Source organism: Rhinatrema bivittatum, chromosome 6, assembly GCF_901001135.1.
Source record: "Rhinatrema bivittatum chromosome 6, aRhiBiv1.1, whole genome shotgun sequence".
Classification (NCBI taxonomy): domain Eukaryota; kingdom Metazoa; phylum Chordata; class Amphibia; order Gymnophiona; family Rhinatrematidae; genus Rhinatrema; species Rhinatrema bivittatum.
In genome coordinates this window covers 195660512-195678764 of record NC_042620.1, presented here as the reverse complement: position 1 = coordinate 195678764, position 18253 = coordinate 195660512, and the positions used below count along the sequence as shown (strand labels likewise).

Below are 18253 nucleotides of genomic sequence, written 5' to 3'. Positions count from 1 at the left end.
AACTCTATCCCTATAGATTTCCCATTTAAAAAGATGTTCAAAAGTTAAAAAATGAAAAGGTACCGGTATTCCCTTTTCATTGTCATATCACACCTGATTTCTATATTATTCCACATTACTACAGTTTTAGATGTGATGGAAAATACCATCTTAAAACTAAGGTGCTCTGCATCCAAGTTTCTGAAATTCTATTGTACTTTACACTTCTAAATGTGAAAAAACCATTACCTTCTGCATATCACACAACTGTGAAAAATGTTATAAAAGCTCACCTCTGTTATAGTATTACATGAGTGCAGAGTTACTGATACCAAGGGAAGATTATTACTCAAGTTCCTGACTGTGCATTCATCTGAGATTCAAAATGTTATAATAAAATTAGTGTTGATGATTATTCACATAAACAAACTCAGCACAGACTAAGCACGTTTAAAAGGTCCTAAAATCCTGATTAAAACTGGTATTTAGTTTTTAAATCAACAATTCTATAGTTCTGAAACACTTTTCCTATTTTTTTTTAACTCGCTAAACACAATTTTGACTTTGCACAAAACATTGATGCAATTAGCTTGGCTTTTCTATAATTGTCCTGAAAATAAATGTTCTTGTTTAGTATGTGGGGAAAATATTAAATACTGTCTGTTGCCATTTAACAATGCTGTCTTTCTCTTTGTTACATTTGCTTGCTAATATTTCAGTATGCTGCCTTAGCATAAAATAAAAGCTTTAAATCTTTTACAAAATTTGTTTAGGAGAGCAAAGGATTTCAAGGAATCCTGTAATAGATACACAATGGGAAAAGACTGTTAGCAAATGGGACCCTACTTAATCTAAACTTTTATTGAACTGGAACTCATATCCATACAAAAGAGAAACATTCAGGACACAAGGGCAAAAATAAAGCATTTCATTTAATTGCCAAGTTCACATTGTACGTGGGAAAACCTGGCCATACTGAATCTGTCAGGGACAATTAAAAAAAGAAGCAAACAAAAATAAAATGGCTTTGATTCTTCTTGATGCTTAATGTAAAAATCTCACTTCAGAGTTCACCATTTTATAACTTAATAAATTTAAGGATTTTTAAAACTTCTAGACAAAGAACAGCTGCTCTTTTCAGTGCACTCACTCAACACAATGGTTCCTATTAAAACAAACTATTGCAACAAACATGGAATGGGAGAGACTAGTTTTGACAAAATGTCTCAATTTCTAGCAATATTAGTAAATTTCAAAATAGTTTTCATGGCATTATAACTATTCGAGTGGGCTAATCTTTTGGCAGAGAAAGTGTGTGAACATACACAGTATAATCCTCATTTAACTTTCTCCAAAATGCATTTGAAATTATCAAACCAATTTATTTGTCCCAATATCATACTAACCAATCTAGTTTACAGTTTTAGTATTTATCTGAAAATTCCCCAGAAAGATTTCATACCTGTTTAAAATTACAAAATGAACGGCATTTAACAATTTTGGGACACCTGATAAAAACATGGAAACTAATTTTAAATGTATGCTGGATAAAGTTAAAAACATCAGGCCCAATCTAGCAGAAAAAAAAATATTTTTTTGACCATAACTTAATAGGTCATAGAATCACTAGTTTTTTCATGCAGTCTTCTGATATCATAAAAAAAGTTTACTAAATAGCATGCTGTAATGGCTTTTTTACATTATATTTTTAGGCTATTACCTGCTGACTTAGCCCGTAGCTTTTTCTAAACACGATCATAAAATAAATATTAGGAAAAACACATCCCATAATTCTCCAAAACAACAAAAGCTGGCATTAGTGTATCACATCACAATTATGAAACACCTTTTTAAAGAAGTCTACCAGTGAAAAGCTGAAAGGAAATAAAGCAAAACCCACTACTGATTCTAAATAGCAATTAATCAATCAAGTTTTGGTCAATTTTTCTGATAAAATGGACTTGATGGCATCTCTTAAAACAGGACTGTACTCTGTATGTAGTCATGTGAATGTATGTATACCTATATGTATAGATACAAGCATACACATTCATATTGTATATTAAACAAAAACCATTTTGTAAATTCCTATTTTAAATGGGTAGCTTTTCAGTGCATACTTTGTTACCTATTCAAATATTTCACTAAATAACATTGTTATATTCTACTCGTATACATAACGGCAGAAGGTTGGTGGTATAGAATGTGTGGAGAAAGGAACCCAGGAACAGTAAAATTTGCAAAATGAATACAAAAAAAGCATTCTAATATAGAATTGAAGATTTTAAAAGCCTTTTTAGAGGGGAAGGTGTGGACTGCAGAAGATGCATTAACAATAAAATGTGGGAAACCTGGAGAGGTTACATTTTTTATTACTAAATGTATATGTGGAGGTTGATTAAATAAATATGAATATCAATTTTCTATGGGTAAAAATGGTATTGTTTTACTTTCACTTTTTGTCTATTGTACAGTGGGGTCCTCCAACATTGTAGCTTGGCTTGTTCCGGAGTTCCTTTCCCCTCGAAAGCATCACAATTGCTTGTGGGGCTGAAACCTCTGAATGCACTCCAAACAAATATACAGCTTCTGGAACTGCCCAATAATGGAATCTGTGTGAATGCTACATCTTCAGCCTTTATTGATCCAGAAGGCCAAGACATTACTGGTCATTCATGGTGTAGCCCTCCTAGGCTAATTTCTTGACTTCATCTGCAATCTCCTTTACTTCTATATAAAGGAGCTATACAGAGAGAACTGCCCTCTTCCATTCTGCAGTGTACTGGTAATGTTTACAATGAATAGGTAAAACTTGGCAACAATTACATCTTCTCTTCCCCTCACCTACTTTTAAATGAGGCCCAGGAGTTACTTCAGAGCAAAAGGCTGGGGCCAAAAGAGATTCTGCCACCCCTAAAACCAAAAGGGCTCAACACAAACTCATTATGATAGCAAACAGACCCCAAAACTTCAAAGAACCAATTATCTTCTGTTAGGGAAGATGAGGAGTGAACAAAACAGAATAGTCTTTTTTTTCCTCTTCCTGATTGCAGATAGTTAATGCTGGACCACACTCTCTAGAGAGGAGAGGCTGCAGATGTCTAAATATTAATTTCAATGCAAAGCACAGATGAATGGAATTTTCTGTAGTTGCTTCCAGGCAGTTTTGCGCATAGAAAAAAAAGAAATGTTTAGAAAATAATAAGTTTATTTTGTCTATCTGGTTGTCAAACCAGTCTCTATTTCACCTTGTGAGGTGAAAATGGAAATCCAATAAAAAGTTCCTAATCTGACTTGTGACAATATAGGTCCTTAAGTGCTTTCAGTTCCTCAATCAATGTCTTGTTTTGGTTTTCAAGTACAGCCACTCTGTTCTCTAGACATTTTACATACTCTTTCTTTTTCCTGCGGCATTCTCTTGCTGCTTCCCTGTAAGTGCAAAAAAAAAATAAAAAATCAGAATAATGTTCTCTCTTCAATTTTCCCTCCTTACCAACAGAGAGTTTTTATATGCATGCATATCTGTTAAGCCTATATGAAACCTTATGTACAATGTGATGTGTGTCTCGTTCAAAATTTAAAGAATAAAACATAATTTGATGGACTTGCATTAGCTTTCTAATAGGTCAGCTTATTTTCCATTTTTTAATCTTTTTCTTTTTATAATTTATTTAAAAGATTCCCTGCCCGCCCTTCCAAGGTTCAGGGTGGGGTACAGTAATACATCCATATTAGATCAATCAAGAATTTACAAGGTAAAATATATAGATACAATAGTTTCAGTCAGGAACAGCTACTAAAAATGATGTTCATAGACATCAGCTGTCAGGATTATAAGCCTTTTGAAATAGATAAGTCTTTAAGGCTGTTCTAAAAAATGATGTATCAGATATTGATCTTATCTCCTTGGGGAGAGAGTTCCACAACATGAAGCCAACTATACAGAAGGCCTGTTCCCTTGTCTCAACCAAGCATTTCTGATGGAAGGAACGTCCAGAAGTCCTTGATTTGAAGACCTCAACGGACAGGAAGGCATGTATAATTTTAAAGGGCAGTAATTCATGGGGAAGAAATAATATTTAACAAAATATGGATTGTTGTAGCAAGTTTATACTGAAGACGGTAGGTGATTGGAAGCCAGTGAAGGGATTGCAATGTAGGGGTGATATGGTCACGTAAAGGAATATTAGTTTATAAGTGAGCAGTAGAGTTTTGAATTATCTGTAAAGGACATGTAACATATGCTGGGAGACCTGTGAAAAGAGTATTACAGTAATAAAGCACCAACAAACAGAAGAGACTGGAGCACTGTGCAGAAATCAGAAGGGTCTAAAAGTGGTTTCAGATGATGTAGGAGTTGAAGTTTGAATAAAAGGAAAATTAGTTCTTACCTGTTAATTTTCGTTCCTGTAGTACCACGGATCAGTCCAGACAGTGGGTTAAGCCTCCTTTGCAGCAGGTGGAGACAGACTAAAACATGAAGGATGCCCTATATCAGGACAGAGCCTATCCTCTACCCCTTCAGTATAATGTATGTCAAAGCATAAAACAACAAGCCCAAGAATAGGATCAAGCAAGTAACTGTAAAGCTCAACGGAGCAAATATAGAATAATGTAGAAAAACATGGTATACCTATATGCTCTTGCATCAACTTGGTATAAGAAAACGACCAAGGCTTCCGGTGTAATTGCTCAGTAATCTTGCACAAAGAAATATATGAAAATCTGCAGACCTGCAAGAAAACAAGCTTCGAGAGGACAGAAGACAGACAGGGAAGGGCGTCTGGACTGATCCGTGGTACTACAGGAACGAAAATTAACAGGTAAGAACTAATTTTCCTTTCCTGTACGTACCCGGATCAGTCCAGACAGTGGGATGTACTAAAGCTTCCCTAAACTGGGTGGGACAGAGACAGTACCGCTCGAAGCACTTGCCGCCCAAAGGAGCCGAACACCGGAGCGTGTACATCCAGATGGTAGTACCGAGCAAAAGTGTGCAGAGACGTCCAAGTGGCGGCCCTGCAAATCTCCTGCGGGGAGACAGAATGACTCTCCGCCCAAGAACGCAGAGAATGGGCCTTCAGACCCTCAGGAAGCGGACGACCTTGACAAAGATACGCCGAGGAAATGGCTTCCTTCAACCACCGCGCAATCGTGGTCTTAGAAGCCTGTTTACCGCGGTTGGGACCACTCCAAAGGACGAAGAGATGGTCCGATACCCGGAAGTCATTAGTGACCTGGAGATAACGAAGCAAGACTCGTTTTACATCTAGCCGACGAAGGTCACCACCCGGCGTACCTGCAATCTCCTCCGGAGAGAACGCTGGGAGTTCTACCGACCGGTTGACATGAAAAGCGGAGACAACCTTAGGCAAGAAGGAAGGAACCGTCCTGAGAGAAACCCTGGAATCCGAGAAAAGCAAGAAGGGCTCCCGACAGGACAGCGCCTGAAACTCGGAAATATGGCGAGCAGAGGAAATAGAGACCAGAAAGACAGCCTTTAGAGTAAGATCCTTGAGTGTAGCGTGACGAAGAGGCTCGAAGGGAGCCGCACAGAGAGCACGAAGGTCTAGGTTGAGACTCCACGACGGACACGTGGCCCGAGAGGGGGGGCGGAGGTGTCTAACGCCCCTCAGGAAACAAATCACGTCAGGGTGAGCTGCTAAGGTATGACCGTCCACCCGACCCAGGAGAGAGCCGAGCGCAGAGACTTGAACGCGTAGAGAACTGAAGGAGAGGCCCTTAGAGAGACCCTTCTGAAGAAAAGAAAGAATCAAAGGAATCAAGGCGGAGCGCACAGGGACACCCGCCTCCGTACACGCGGACTCAAAAACTTTCCAGATGCGCACATAGGCCAGAGAAGTCGACTGCTTCTGGGCTCGCAGCAGGGTGGAGATGACCTCCTCCCTATAACCTTTGCGCCTCAGGCGATGCCGTTCAAAAGCCAGGCAGCAAGACAGAAGCGATCGGCCTGGTCAAAATATACAGGCCCCTGCCGGAGGAGATGAGGAAGATGACCGAGGCGCAGGGTCCCGTCCACTGCTAGAATGATGAGATCCGCGAATCACGGCCTTCGCGGCCACTCGGGAGCGACGAGAATCACCGGTCCCCGGTGGAGCTCGATTCTCCTGAGAAATTTCCCCACCAATGTCCACGGGGGGAAACACGTACAGAAGGACGTCTGCTGGCCAAGGTAGAGCCAGAGCATCCACGACCTCTGCGTCGTGCTCCCTCCAGCGGCTGTAGAACCGATTGGCCTTGGCATTGCGCAGAGTTGCCATGAGGTCGAGGTGAGGAGGACCCCAACTGTCCACTATCAGAGCCATGGCCGCGTATGAGAGCTCCCACTCTCCCTGATCGAGCGACTGCCGGCTGAGGGAGTCGGCTTGAACATGGTCTCTTCCGGCGATGTGAGAGGCCGCAAGGCACTGTAGGTGACGCTCCGCCCAAGCGAGGAGACGGCTGGCTTCTAAGGCTACCAGGGGACTGCGAGTGCCCCCTTGGCGATTGATGTAGGCGACTGTGGAGGAGTTGTCGGACAGGACTCGTACCGCCTTGCCGCGGATCAGGGGAAGGAACTCTTGAAGAGCCAGGCGGACCGCCAAAGTTTCCAGTCGATTGATGTGCCAGCGCGACTGAGTCTGCGACCATGTCCCCTGGGTGGACTGAGAAAGGCAGACCGCACCCCAGCCCAACAGGCTGGCGTCCGTAGTCACTATCTTCCACTGTGGAGCTTGAAGAGGCATCCCTTGCAGAAGATGAGGAAGAGACAGCCACCACTGTAATTCGTCGGCAGTAGAATCCAAGAACGGAAGGACTACGTGGAACTGCTCCGACACTGGCTGCCAATGGGACAGCAAAGGTTTCTGTAACGGACGCATATGAGCAAAAGCACAGGGGACAAGGTCCATGGTAGAAGCCATGGATCCCAGGACTTGGAGATAATCCCAGGCTGTCGGGGAAGGTAGGGCAATCAAAGTCTCGACCTGATCGATCAGCTTGAGGGCTCACGCCCGAGGTAAGAAAACCTTGCCTACTCGGGTGTCGAAGTGGGCTCCCAGAAATTCCAACTCCTGGGAGGGCTGAAGCTTGCTCTTGGAAAAGTTCACTATCCACCCAAGAGAGGCAAGGAGCTCCAAGACGCGATCCACCGCCTGCCGGCAAGAGGTCTCCGACTTGGCCCTGATGAGCCAATCGTCCAGATAGGGATGGACGAGAATCCCCTCCCGGCGCAAGGCTGCCGCTACTACTACCATGACCTTCGTGAAGGTGCGAGGAGCGGTCGCGAGGCCGAAGGGGAGAGCTCGAAACTGGAAGTCCTGGTTGAGAATGTGGAATCGGAGATACATCTGACAGTCGCGGTGAATGGGAATATGAAGATAAGCTTCTGCGAGATCGAGGGAAGCAAGGAACTCTCCGGGGCGGACCGCCGCAATGACCGCCCGCAGGGTTTCCATGCGGAAGTGGGGGATCTTGAGAGCCCGATTGACCCTCTTGAGGTCCAATATTGGGCGGAAGGACCCGTCCTTTTTGGGCACGGTGAAGTAAATAGAATACTGGCCGGTGCCAATTTCCCTTTCCGGGACTGGGACCACCGCTCCCAGATCCAGAAGCTTGGAGAGAGTCTGGACCACCGCGTCCCTCTTGGCCCGGCCGCAAGGCGAGAAAAGAAAGAGATCTGGAAGTTCCCTGACTAGGTCAAAAGCGTACCAGGCTCTGATAATGTCGAGGACCCACTGATCCGACGTGATCTTGACCCATTCCTCGAAGAACAGGGAGAGGCGTCCGCCGAGGTAAGGAACCAAGGAATGGGTCGGCTGAACTTCATTGCATGGCAGGTTTAGCGGTGGCACGCACGGGCTGGCCCTCGCGAAAGGGCCGTCTGCTACGAAAGGACTGCAACCAGGACTGCGCACGAGAAGACCCCCTCGCAGAACCGCCCCGCCCCTGAGGAGCGAAGCGACGCTGGCTCCTGAAGCGAGAGCAAGAGGCCGCGAAGGATCGGGAAGACTTAGGGCGGTCCTCTGGGAACTTACGGACCTTGTTGTCAGCCAAGGAGTCCATAAGCTTCTCGAGATCCTCGCCAAAGAGCATCTTACCTTTGAAGGTCAGCGTGCCCAGCCGGGTCTTCGAGGGCTGATCAGCCGACCAGTGGCGTAGCCAAAGGAGCCTCCGGGCCGCCACTGCCGAAACCATCGCCTTCGCCTGGACACGGACCAGATCGTAGAGGGCGTCCTATACGTAAGCGGTTACTGCCTCCAGACGTTCGGCTTGTTCTGCCTCACGTGGCGGAAGCTCCCGGGCGCAGAGTAACTGTTAGACCCACTGGAGGCCCGCTCGCATCATGAGACTGCTACAGCAAGACGCCCGGACCCCGAGGGCCAGAACGTCGAAGATGAGCTTCAGGTGAGCCTCCAGCTTACGATCTTGTGAATCCTTCAAGGCTGTGGAACCTTCCACCGGAATGGTGGTGTGCTTGGCCACTGCAGAAACATAAGAATCCACCGATGGCTATCGCAACAGCTCCAAGCCCTCCTCCGGGAGGGGATAGAGCTTATCCATCGCACGCCCCACCCGAAGCACACCCTCAGGAGCCTCCCATTCCCACAGGATAAGGAGCTTAAGCATGGGGTGGAAGGGAAAGGCCGAGGCCGGAGCCTAGAGCCCTCCCAGAACCGGGTTCATATCCTTAGGGAGCGAGGCCATGAGATTATCCACGGAGGGACTCTCCAGACCCAGCTCCTGCAAAACAAAAGAGAGGAGGGGCTCTAATTCCTCCTTATGAAAAAGACAGAGGGCTCTAGGGTCATCCCCCTCTAGGGGGGTGGGGACATCCGCCGAATCCGAGGAAGCAGCGGGGTCTGAGGACACGGGAGACACCGGAGGGGGGAACCCCCGGGACCACCCGCACCTGTCCCTGGGTCTCTGCGGCCGGTCCAGTGGTCAATGACGCTGAACGAGGGATTTTTGGCGGGGGGGGGGGGGAGATTTCATCCAGCTCATGCAGGCTAGCTAGATAAGATTTGTGCATGAGGAGGACGAAATTCGCTGAAAAAGGGACCCTGGATTTGGTGGGGGGGGGGGGGGAGGGGGAAGGTCAGGACCACCCTCCTGGGCACCCACGGGGGCCAAATTGGGGGTTAAATCAAAAAAATCTGGCCCCCCAGCCCCAGGGAGCACTGAAATCGGCTCCGATGAAAAATCCAAGATGGCGGCTGTTCCCGGGCTCTGCCGACTCGGTAAAGGCCTAGCCATGCCAGGAGGAGTGGAGGCCCTGGCTAAATTTGCTTGTCCTGCCAAGGAGGGACCTTCCCCACCCGGCAGGCAAGCAGTGCAGAGGCCCTGCTGCGAAAAACGCGAAGAGGGCAGCCCACAAGAAAGGCAGGCTGCCAGCCGGGACATAGCTAAGCCGTGGCTGAAGATAAAAAAGCTGAAAAAAAAAAAAGCTTGATTGACAGCCTGCACAGCAGGAGAGAACAGGCGGGAAACCTGCTGCCTTCTGCTTCTAGCCCTACTCTGACCAGAAAAAAATAAAAAAGCTGGCCAACTGCTGCAAACAAGTTAGAGGTAGGTGAGTTCCTGCAACTTATTGAAAGTTTGAAACTTTTAAACTCCTCTTTTTTTTTTTTTTTTTACTGAGCGCAGCAGCGGGTTAAAAAACCCTCTCGGCAGCCAGAGGGGGAACGAGGCCCGGAGAGCGTTGGTCCCCACACCTGGAAGCGTCCACGGACTCAGGACTATGCAGGAAACCCCCTCCTGCAAAATGGGACAAGCCCCCCTGAGCCGGGCAAGAGCTGGGAGACGGATGTCTGCCACACAAAAACAGTAAAAACACTAAAAGAAGGCAAAATTTCCTTCATAGAATTTTTCCTTTGTTTCTAAAACTAGCGGGAATCAAAAGAACTACTTGCTTGAGCCGAAAAAGAAAGAAGAAGAGGCTGACTAGCCTAGAGCAGAGAACCGAAGGGGAGATGCTGCACTTGCTGGAGACAGACGAATACTGAAGGGGTAGAGGATAGGCTCTGTCCTGATATAGGGCATCCTTCAAGTTTTAGTCTGTCTCCACCTGCTGGAAAGGAGGGTCAACCCACTGTCTGGACTGATAAGGGTACGTACAGGAAACGAAGATTGGGTGAGAGTTTTAATATGTTCATGCATAGACAAGGATGGGTTAGTAATGACCCAAGATTACGGATGGTATGGGAGATTGTGATCTCTTGAACTTTAAAAACTACTTTATTAGAGATAGGAAAACATGCAAGGACAATGATTTCCGTTTTATTGGCATCCAGAGCAAGCATGTTATATTTTAACCAGGCATTGATAGAGGATAGACATAAGGAAAAAATTTTTTCAATTTGTGACCAGGAAGATCTTGGAAGGAAAACACCAATTTCTATTGTATCCATCTATGCTTTTCCACCTGCTTTTTTGATTACTCATTTCAGGTTCTTGTTTTATTTTTTATCCCTTTCTTTCTCTGACATCATCTATGAACTATCCTCAGCACTCCCCTAGTCAAATACTTTATGCTTCTTTCCTGTCTCCTGCCTTGTCATCTCCTTTCAACACCCCAGCACTTCCTCCCTTGTCTCATTCCTCCTTCTACTCAGTTTTTGCAGGTCCAGATTTTGGAACAAGAAATGAGGGCAACTGCCTACTGTTCCAAATTTTGAAGGGACTGGCCCCAAGTCTCAACTCTCTCCCCTAAACACACTCTTGAAGAAGCAAATGTATGTGCAGAACTAGGTATTATTTATTTCAAAGTTCTTGTAGGCCACCTAAACCACAGCTCTAAGCAGCTTACATAAAATAAAACATACATAAGAATAAACAAAGCAAACAGGAATTAAAACATAAAAACAGAACAGGGCTTTTAAGACTTCAAAATGGTGAAACCCTGGAGGGTCTACTGTGTAGAAGAAATGTCCAATTGCACATATGGAGCAAACAGGAGTTATGGGTCCGCTGATGCCATTTTGAATTCCACAGCCAGCAGGGCAGAAGTGTTTAGGCACACACGGATTTGCTCTTCCAGAGCGGCTGAAGGCTAAAACAATAATAGACTTTATGAAATTAATTTTACCTCTCAAGGGATATAGTTAGTGAATTTCGCAGAATCTTTCAAAATGATATGCAAATAGTCCAATCTATAGAATTGGTAAGAAGCTATGTGGGTCTGTAGCATAGCATTTCAATAATTGTGTTTCCCAGTAAGGTCCAGAAATTAGGAATTTGCAACCTCGAAAAACTAATTTTGGTTTGTTCATTCATTTCGTAACGCACAGTCGTCAGGTTTGTCTCAAACAAAAAAAAATTTCATTTTTTTCACTTTACATTGAAGTCAATGGGGGAAGCAATCGATAGGCTCCATTGAAGTTACTGTAAAAAAACACAAACAACAAAAAAACCAAAACCCACATGATTCAGATTAAAAAAAAAAATAATGAAAACATAATCCTCTGCCATCAAATGTCCTCATGCAGGGTACTTAGGTTAAGATGTCATGCAACAGGATTAGTTTTGTAATTTAAGAAACACATTCTGCCCATTTTATATAAAGGGATTCTAAAATTCTTCCAGGGATGAAATGCACTCATCATATACTGCCTCCATTGATGTAGATGTAGATGTAGTAGTAGTACATGGCGAGTGCATTTCTTTGCCTGATGCAACCTTCCCATTTTCCTCCTCCATTCTGCCCATCTTAGTGCAGCCCTCTCATTCTTCTTCAGTCCCTGAATCCTACTCAGGAGCAATCCTCTTTCCCCCCTCCTCCCTCTCTAACCTCCTTTCTGCCATCCTCCCCAAACCCCCTCTCTCCATTCCCCTAAACATGCTCTCCTCTCCTGGTTCCCTTTTGTATCCAGAACACTCTTCTGTTGCCTCCACCAGTACATAGATGATGCTTCTGTCGCCTTACTCATATACCTGTGGGGATGTAAACTCTTGCAGCCTCCTGCATTTGGGCCAATCAGGGGCCAAAGACATCTCTGTTGGCTCCCTAGCTCCTGAGTCCACCAGTTGAGAAAATGCACTTGCCTCAGGCAAGTAGGCTAGTGCATTTTCATAACCCTGGTTATATGGGCTGGTAATTAAACCACTTCAAAGTACATAAAGTTTTAAATTTGTGGCTTTAAATGCTTTACAATATCACAATAAGATTAAAAATTCACTTTATCCCGGATTTTAAAAGGGCTCAGCCATGCGCGTAAACCCTGGTGCAGAAGTGCCGACATAAGGAAAAGAGGCAGCTTGGGGGGGGGGGGGCGTGGTCTGGGCAGCGCCATTAGCTGCCGGCCAGTACGCACAGATTACTTCTGCTCCAGAGGAGCAGTAAGTATTTAAATAAAAAAATTTGGGATAGCTAGGGTAGGTTGGAGGAGAGGGGAAGAGGGAAGGAAGGATAGAGTTAGGTGTAGGAAAGTTCCCTTCTAGTCTGCTCCTTAATTGGGAGCGGACTGCGAGGGAACTGGGGGAGGCCTGATTGCATCATTGCTTTGTAAAATCCCCCCCCTCGCACACACGAGTCACCCACACACATGCGCGCGCATATTTTGAAATCTGGCACGCATATGCGCGCGGCCATCAGATTTTATAACATGGACGCACACGCTCCTTTTAAAATTTACCCCTATATGAATAAAATTGTTGTAGTACACAGGTATATGCACTTATACATAACAGGATATAATTTTATGTTTAAATGTATTTATTAATTAATTGTATACCTTCAGGCACAATGTACATGAACATATGTAAAGAGAGACAGAACAGAACGTGGAAACACTGGTTGACTCTTCGCAGTATCTGTTGCAACCGTCCCTTTCCAACGGCTTCACTCCACCTACCTCTCTTTGTTTGCTCCTCCTCATGCTGCGGATGGATGCCTGGCTGCTGCGGCGTCTGCCTGCCGTCCTCTCTGGCGTCCCCGGACCGGCTTGGGTGCTGCCTCCCGCCATGCTCCGCTTGTACCATAGGGAGTGCGCGCCACGCAGCCCTTATTTCCTACTTGGATCTAACCTCTGGGGCGTCCCCCCATGATGACGTCATGATGCCCGGATATTTAAAGCCTACTATGTTTGCTAGCCTTTGAGTTAGGAAGGGGGTAATCCTATGGATGGGATTCGCTCTCCGTACCCAGCTACTCTGCCTCTTGAATCTCTATTGGACTCTCTAATGCTAACGGGGTACCCGCTCCTCGGGGGCCTCACTTGCTTTCCAGGTCGCTATCAGGAAACCAGTACTCGCTCCTCGAGGGCCCATGTTCCCTGACTCGCTGCCTACTCCTACCTTTCTCTTGTGCCTGGAAGGATTCGCTAATCTTCAACATCAGTGAGTACTACCATCTTCACCTCAGAGCTGTTCCCTGGAACCAGGCACTCGCGCCTCAAGGGCCTGCCTCTGTTCCAGCCCCAGTGCCATCTCCGTGGAACCGCTGCGTGAGTACATCATCTGCAAGCCTCCCAGCTCTCAGGATTCAGATACTCGCTCCTTGAGGGTCTGCTCTCCCTACCCTGGGGATCTCCATACTGGGGTCTTGTATATTCTCCACTGCACTCATTCTCTCAGTTCTTTCCACTGCTACTGGAGGAGTTGCTGTTCCAGCGCCTGAGGGATTCCAGCCCTGCCGGGCTATTCCAGCTGATCACTACTGCCACCTCTGGTGGCTTCCTTACACAGTCTAATAAAAGATCAAACTGTGTTTGTGTGTCCTGAGCTAAGCCTGACCTGTGACCCCTTATGGGACTTCCCCCCATGGGCGTGGTCAGCTGCCACAGTGACCAACTAAACCTCACAGTTTACAACAATATCCCCAAGCGAGTATAAGCACTCAGACTGACTAGCCCTACAGATCAATCCCTCCATCCCAATCCACCCCCCACCCTTCCTTCTTGTCCCAATACAGTCCCAATTGAAATAACAAACTTAACCATCATTAAGGATCAGACTCCTTGCCTGGTGTGGCAGTGATTGTAAATATGCATCCCAAATGAGTAGGAAAGTTTTACATTTCTTAGTCAAATAAACTTTATTGACTTACATTTTATGGATGCACATAAGGTGTATTTGATTTCTCCAATGTGTGAGGTTCAGGGTTGTACAATTTTTAAATATTTTAGGTAAAACCACCTCCTTTATAGTCAAATTGGTATCTTCTTGTATCAAATAATTACTGCAAGGTTATTTTCTGGAAAAAAAAAGTACAACAGACTGCGCCCAATGTGTAGTGCTATGTAGAGGGACCACAGTTTGATTCCAGAATCTGGCCTTCTGCACCCTGTGTCAGCTGTGGTGGGAATGTTGCTGAGATGGTAATCAACAGGGGTGACACAAGGTAGCCAAACTGAAAGGAAGGAGGAAGCCCTGGTTCATTGCTCCCAGCTTTAGGCCTGTTGCTTCAATGATCAGACTAGAACAAAGGGAGAGTCCATTAGAGGAAAACTCCTCAGTAGTAATGAATGAAGGTTTAAAGAGTGTCAGAATTCCAGCTCTGGTTCCAAATGAGCTGGAAGGAAAAAGGAAAAGAAAGGAACTATCAGACCCCCATAAAAGAAAAGAATATAATCTGGTGTTAAAAACTTTTTGCAATGTATAATAAAAACAGATGGTGGCTAGGAGGTTGCTGCAAGAGAGGTGGCATTTTTCCATCTGCACAGGCTGGCGTTGCCTTTCCTCCTTCGAGACTCCGCTCGCTGATGTCACTGGGCAGTGTCAAAGAGTGCTATTTAAGATTTGCCTTGCAGCACACAACTGCTGGCGCACATCACCAAAGGGGCGTGTCCCTTAGGGAAGATTTTGTCATCACTCAGAGCTCCCGCCAACTGTAAGTCTCCTCTCTGCTTCAATTTTCTTGGGTGGCTTATGAGGAAGAAGAGGAAGGGTTCCTTGAGGCCTCCCCCATCTGGTTCCATTGTTCCCCTCCTATGATTCAGCATCCTATTTCAAATTTTATATAGCCCAATAACTTCTGGCTGGTCAGCTTGGCATTTCTTGTGCCGCTGTTAGTGGAGATTCTACCCCCTTGAGCCCAGATGCTCGGTCACCTCCAAGACCAAAAGAGTCACCCTTGGTCAGGAATAGAATTTTATTAGCCAAAGAAGTTTTAGCTTCTATTCCTGGGGATGGGGAGACCTTGGGTGTGGATCAAGCTGGTTTAGCTAATATGAGTGATATTGTCATCTGTTAAAGCAGGGTGAGCTTGTCTCACACTGCGAAAATAACGGGCGGCAAGAGAGCGAGGCCCTAGTGAGGAAGATAAACAAAGGGGAGGAATTAGAAAGGAAGGGGGGGGAGGGGGCTAGGTAGGGAGCCAATAGGGTACAGGAATTTTAAAGGCGGACCAGGGATTGGACAAGGAAAGTGAGTCAGTTGGAGCAGCTGTTACTCAGCCTCAGTTGGCAGGGAAACGGCCGAGGCAGCAGGCAAGAAGCTTTCCCTCCCTCCCGCCCAGAGGGGGTTGTTGTGGTATTGTTAAAGTGTATGGTTATATGTATTTGTCGCAGTGGTGGCGGTAAACCCGAGCCCAAATGTTGTTGATTTATTGTATTGTTAAAAGGTATGCAAAAGGGGGGGGGGGGGGGGGGGGAGAATCTTGTGCAGTGCGGGGGGGCTGCTGCACGAGATGGCCAATGAGCAAGAGGGGGGCCGATGCTCAGAGGCGATATCACTTACCCACGCTCAGACGAGGTGGGGTAAGAGGTCTGGAGGATACAGGCAGAGCTCTACCACTGGGATGAGGTGGGGGGCAGGTTAAGAAGGATGTTACAAGGGGGGGGGGTCATGTTTTAGCTTTGTTATAAAGTTATCGGGCTCGGGTCTGGTGTAAATAAACTGCGGCCTTTATTTGACCAAATAAAGATGTTTGTCGTTCTTCAGTGAAGCAAGGAAAAGGGGGAATGTGTTTGGGGGGTGGGGGTAAAAGGAAAGCGAATCTTGCCTCTCCCAGTTACTACTCCAGTGACTTTATTTCCAAGTTTTGACTAATTTAATTTAGTAAAGCTGGCTGTAATTACTATGGATTCTCTGTGGTCTGCTATCATGGGATTGGGCAGTTCCTTATCGGAGAAAATGGACTCTGTATTACTAAACATGAAACTCACCAGAAATAACATGCTTCCCATGAACAAAATCACTAGATACATGACAAAATTAATAGTTGTCTTCTCAACAAAAAGAGTTGCAACAGTCTCAGTCATCACTAATTAGAGATAAGGAGTGGTCTTTTTGCCAATTTGAAAAGCTAGACAACTATTCAAGGAGACTTAACTTGAAAATGTTGAGCTTTTATAAGGAGTTGTCTGCTCTCCTTGAAATGCTGAAAAGATTTTATTTGGAAATATTAAAATTTCAGTGGAGGCCTTTCCACCTATCTCTAAAGACATCTTCCAGATAAAATAAAAAGGGAAGTAGTTGTTAGGAGCAATGATTTTGCTTCTGGGAATTTAGGAGATGTTGATTTAACTGCATTTTTGTAAAACTCTCAGCTAGAATCAAAGACCTGTGCCACTCTGTTAGTGGTTTATGTTTTGGAATCTGATAAAGAATGGACCTTAAAAAAAACTTCTGTATTGAATCTTGTTTCTTTTTAAGTGGTAAACTATTTTTCTTGTTGTTGCCAGAACCACTCAGCAAAGGCATAGATTGTTTTCGATGACGCAGCAGAGGGTATTAGCTCTGGGCGCTACATTTTCTTTGCGCTTTCCCTGTAAATGTCATTTAAGTGGGGAGGCAATAAATGTGTTTTATATGATCCTTGTCAGCTTCAAGGATTCCTATGAAACTGAAAGGCACCTATAGCTGTTAGTTAAGACTGTGATAGTTTAGGTTTGCCAGCAATAAACAAATTATAATTTTTGGGTGCTTTATCTTTTTTCTTCATAATCCCTCCTTTATTGTGGTCTAAAGTTTCCATTATGTTCCTAGATGAAACTATATATCATTTTCCTTTTATGGAATTTTGCCTCTCTGTTCAGGTTTTTCTGTTATATAAATTTAAATGTCAATAAATAAAAAGTTAATAAAAACTAAACTAAACAGATGGTGGCCAGAGCCAACAATCTCTAAAATAGGAAATGAACAATATTTTTGCTGAATAGGAGAGTAAATCTCACAGGAAAACAGGAAAGACTGCATGAGGCCCTAAAACAGATAAGGTGTGGGACACCAGATACTGGAATGTCCCAGAGGACCTCAATTCATTCTTGGAATCTTAGTAATGCTTATACTGTTATCAAAGATGTTTCAAATAGAGACTTAGGGCCGGATTTTAAATCGTTTACGCGAGTGGCCCGCCTTACGCGCGCCGGGCCAATTTTCAAAGGGCCCGGCCACACGCGTGTAAGTCCTGGGGTTAGCGAAAGGAGCGGTCCGGGGTGGGGAGGTCCGGGGGCAGGGTGGGGCTAGAGGCGCCGGGCACAGCGGCCATTTGCCGCTGTGCCGGCGCGTGCAACTTGCTCCTGCTCAGAAGCAGGAGCAAAAGGTAGGATAAAAGATTTGGGGGGATTTAGGATAGGGATAGGGGGAGGGCAGGATAGGGGAAGGAGAAGGGAGGTTAGGCTAGGGGGTTGGGAAGTTCTCTCCCAGTCCGCTCCTTAATTGGAGCGGATTGGGAGGAAACTGGGGAAGGCCCCGATGCGTTGCCACATGAATTTGCAAAATTGTTCCTCCCCTTGCGCGTGTTGATCTGGGATTCTATTTATTTATGTATTTATTTGTTGAGTTTTATATACCGTCATTCGGACGCGCGCGCAAGGTTTTAAAATCTACCCCTAAATGGATGAAAAGTCCACATATAACTCAAAACTCAAATCTGAAAACACCAATGTATCTCAATATAGGGATTAAGAAACAAGGAACAGCCTAAATATGAATGATCTAGCTTAAATTGACAGGTACACAGAATACACATATGGGCTCATGAATAAGCCTATACAACTTCCATTGCTGTCCTTTAGTATTTACCCGCAGCTTTTATGCAGGTGTTTTATTTGAAATATTTGAGAAGAGTGCACTGGAAGAGGCTGTGTGCATAATCAAGACTAACTCTGTTTGGACTGAGGATGAATTTAGTGTACTATATTGAGATTTAGTGAATAAGGAATGAACATTTTCCCCCAAAGCAAGCAAATGTTTTCACCAAAAACACTAGCAGCGTGTTATGGTGAATTTTATCCATGAGCTACATTGGACTTTACCTGTTTAATATCACCATAAGACAACGTTATGGTGGTGAATTTTATCCATGAGCCACATTGAATTTCACTTGTCTGAA

The 18253-nt window shown here is 45.1% G+C and overlaps 1 protein-coding gene across 4 annotated transcripts in view; it reads right to left on the bottom strand.

Moving 5' to 3' along the window:
- Positions 1 to 820: 820 nt before the first annotated feature.
- CREB1 (cAMP responsive element binding protein 1) overlaps positions 821 to 18253 on the bottom strand; it is a 262890-nt gene continuing 245457 nt past the window's right edge. For 3 of the 4 annotated variants that reach the window (XM_029606357.1, XM_029606360.1, XM_029606361.1), the window contains one exon: positions 14037 to 14488. In XM_029606357.1, coding sequence (XP_029462217.1) covers positions 14299 to 14488 — 190 coding nt within the window. In that variant the 3' untranslated portion in view covers positions 14037 to 14298. Of the gene's footprint in view, positions 3409 to 14036; positions 14489 to 18253 lie in introns of those variants that run through there. The other variant, XM_029606358.1, reaches the window with a different exon arrangement.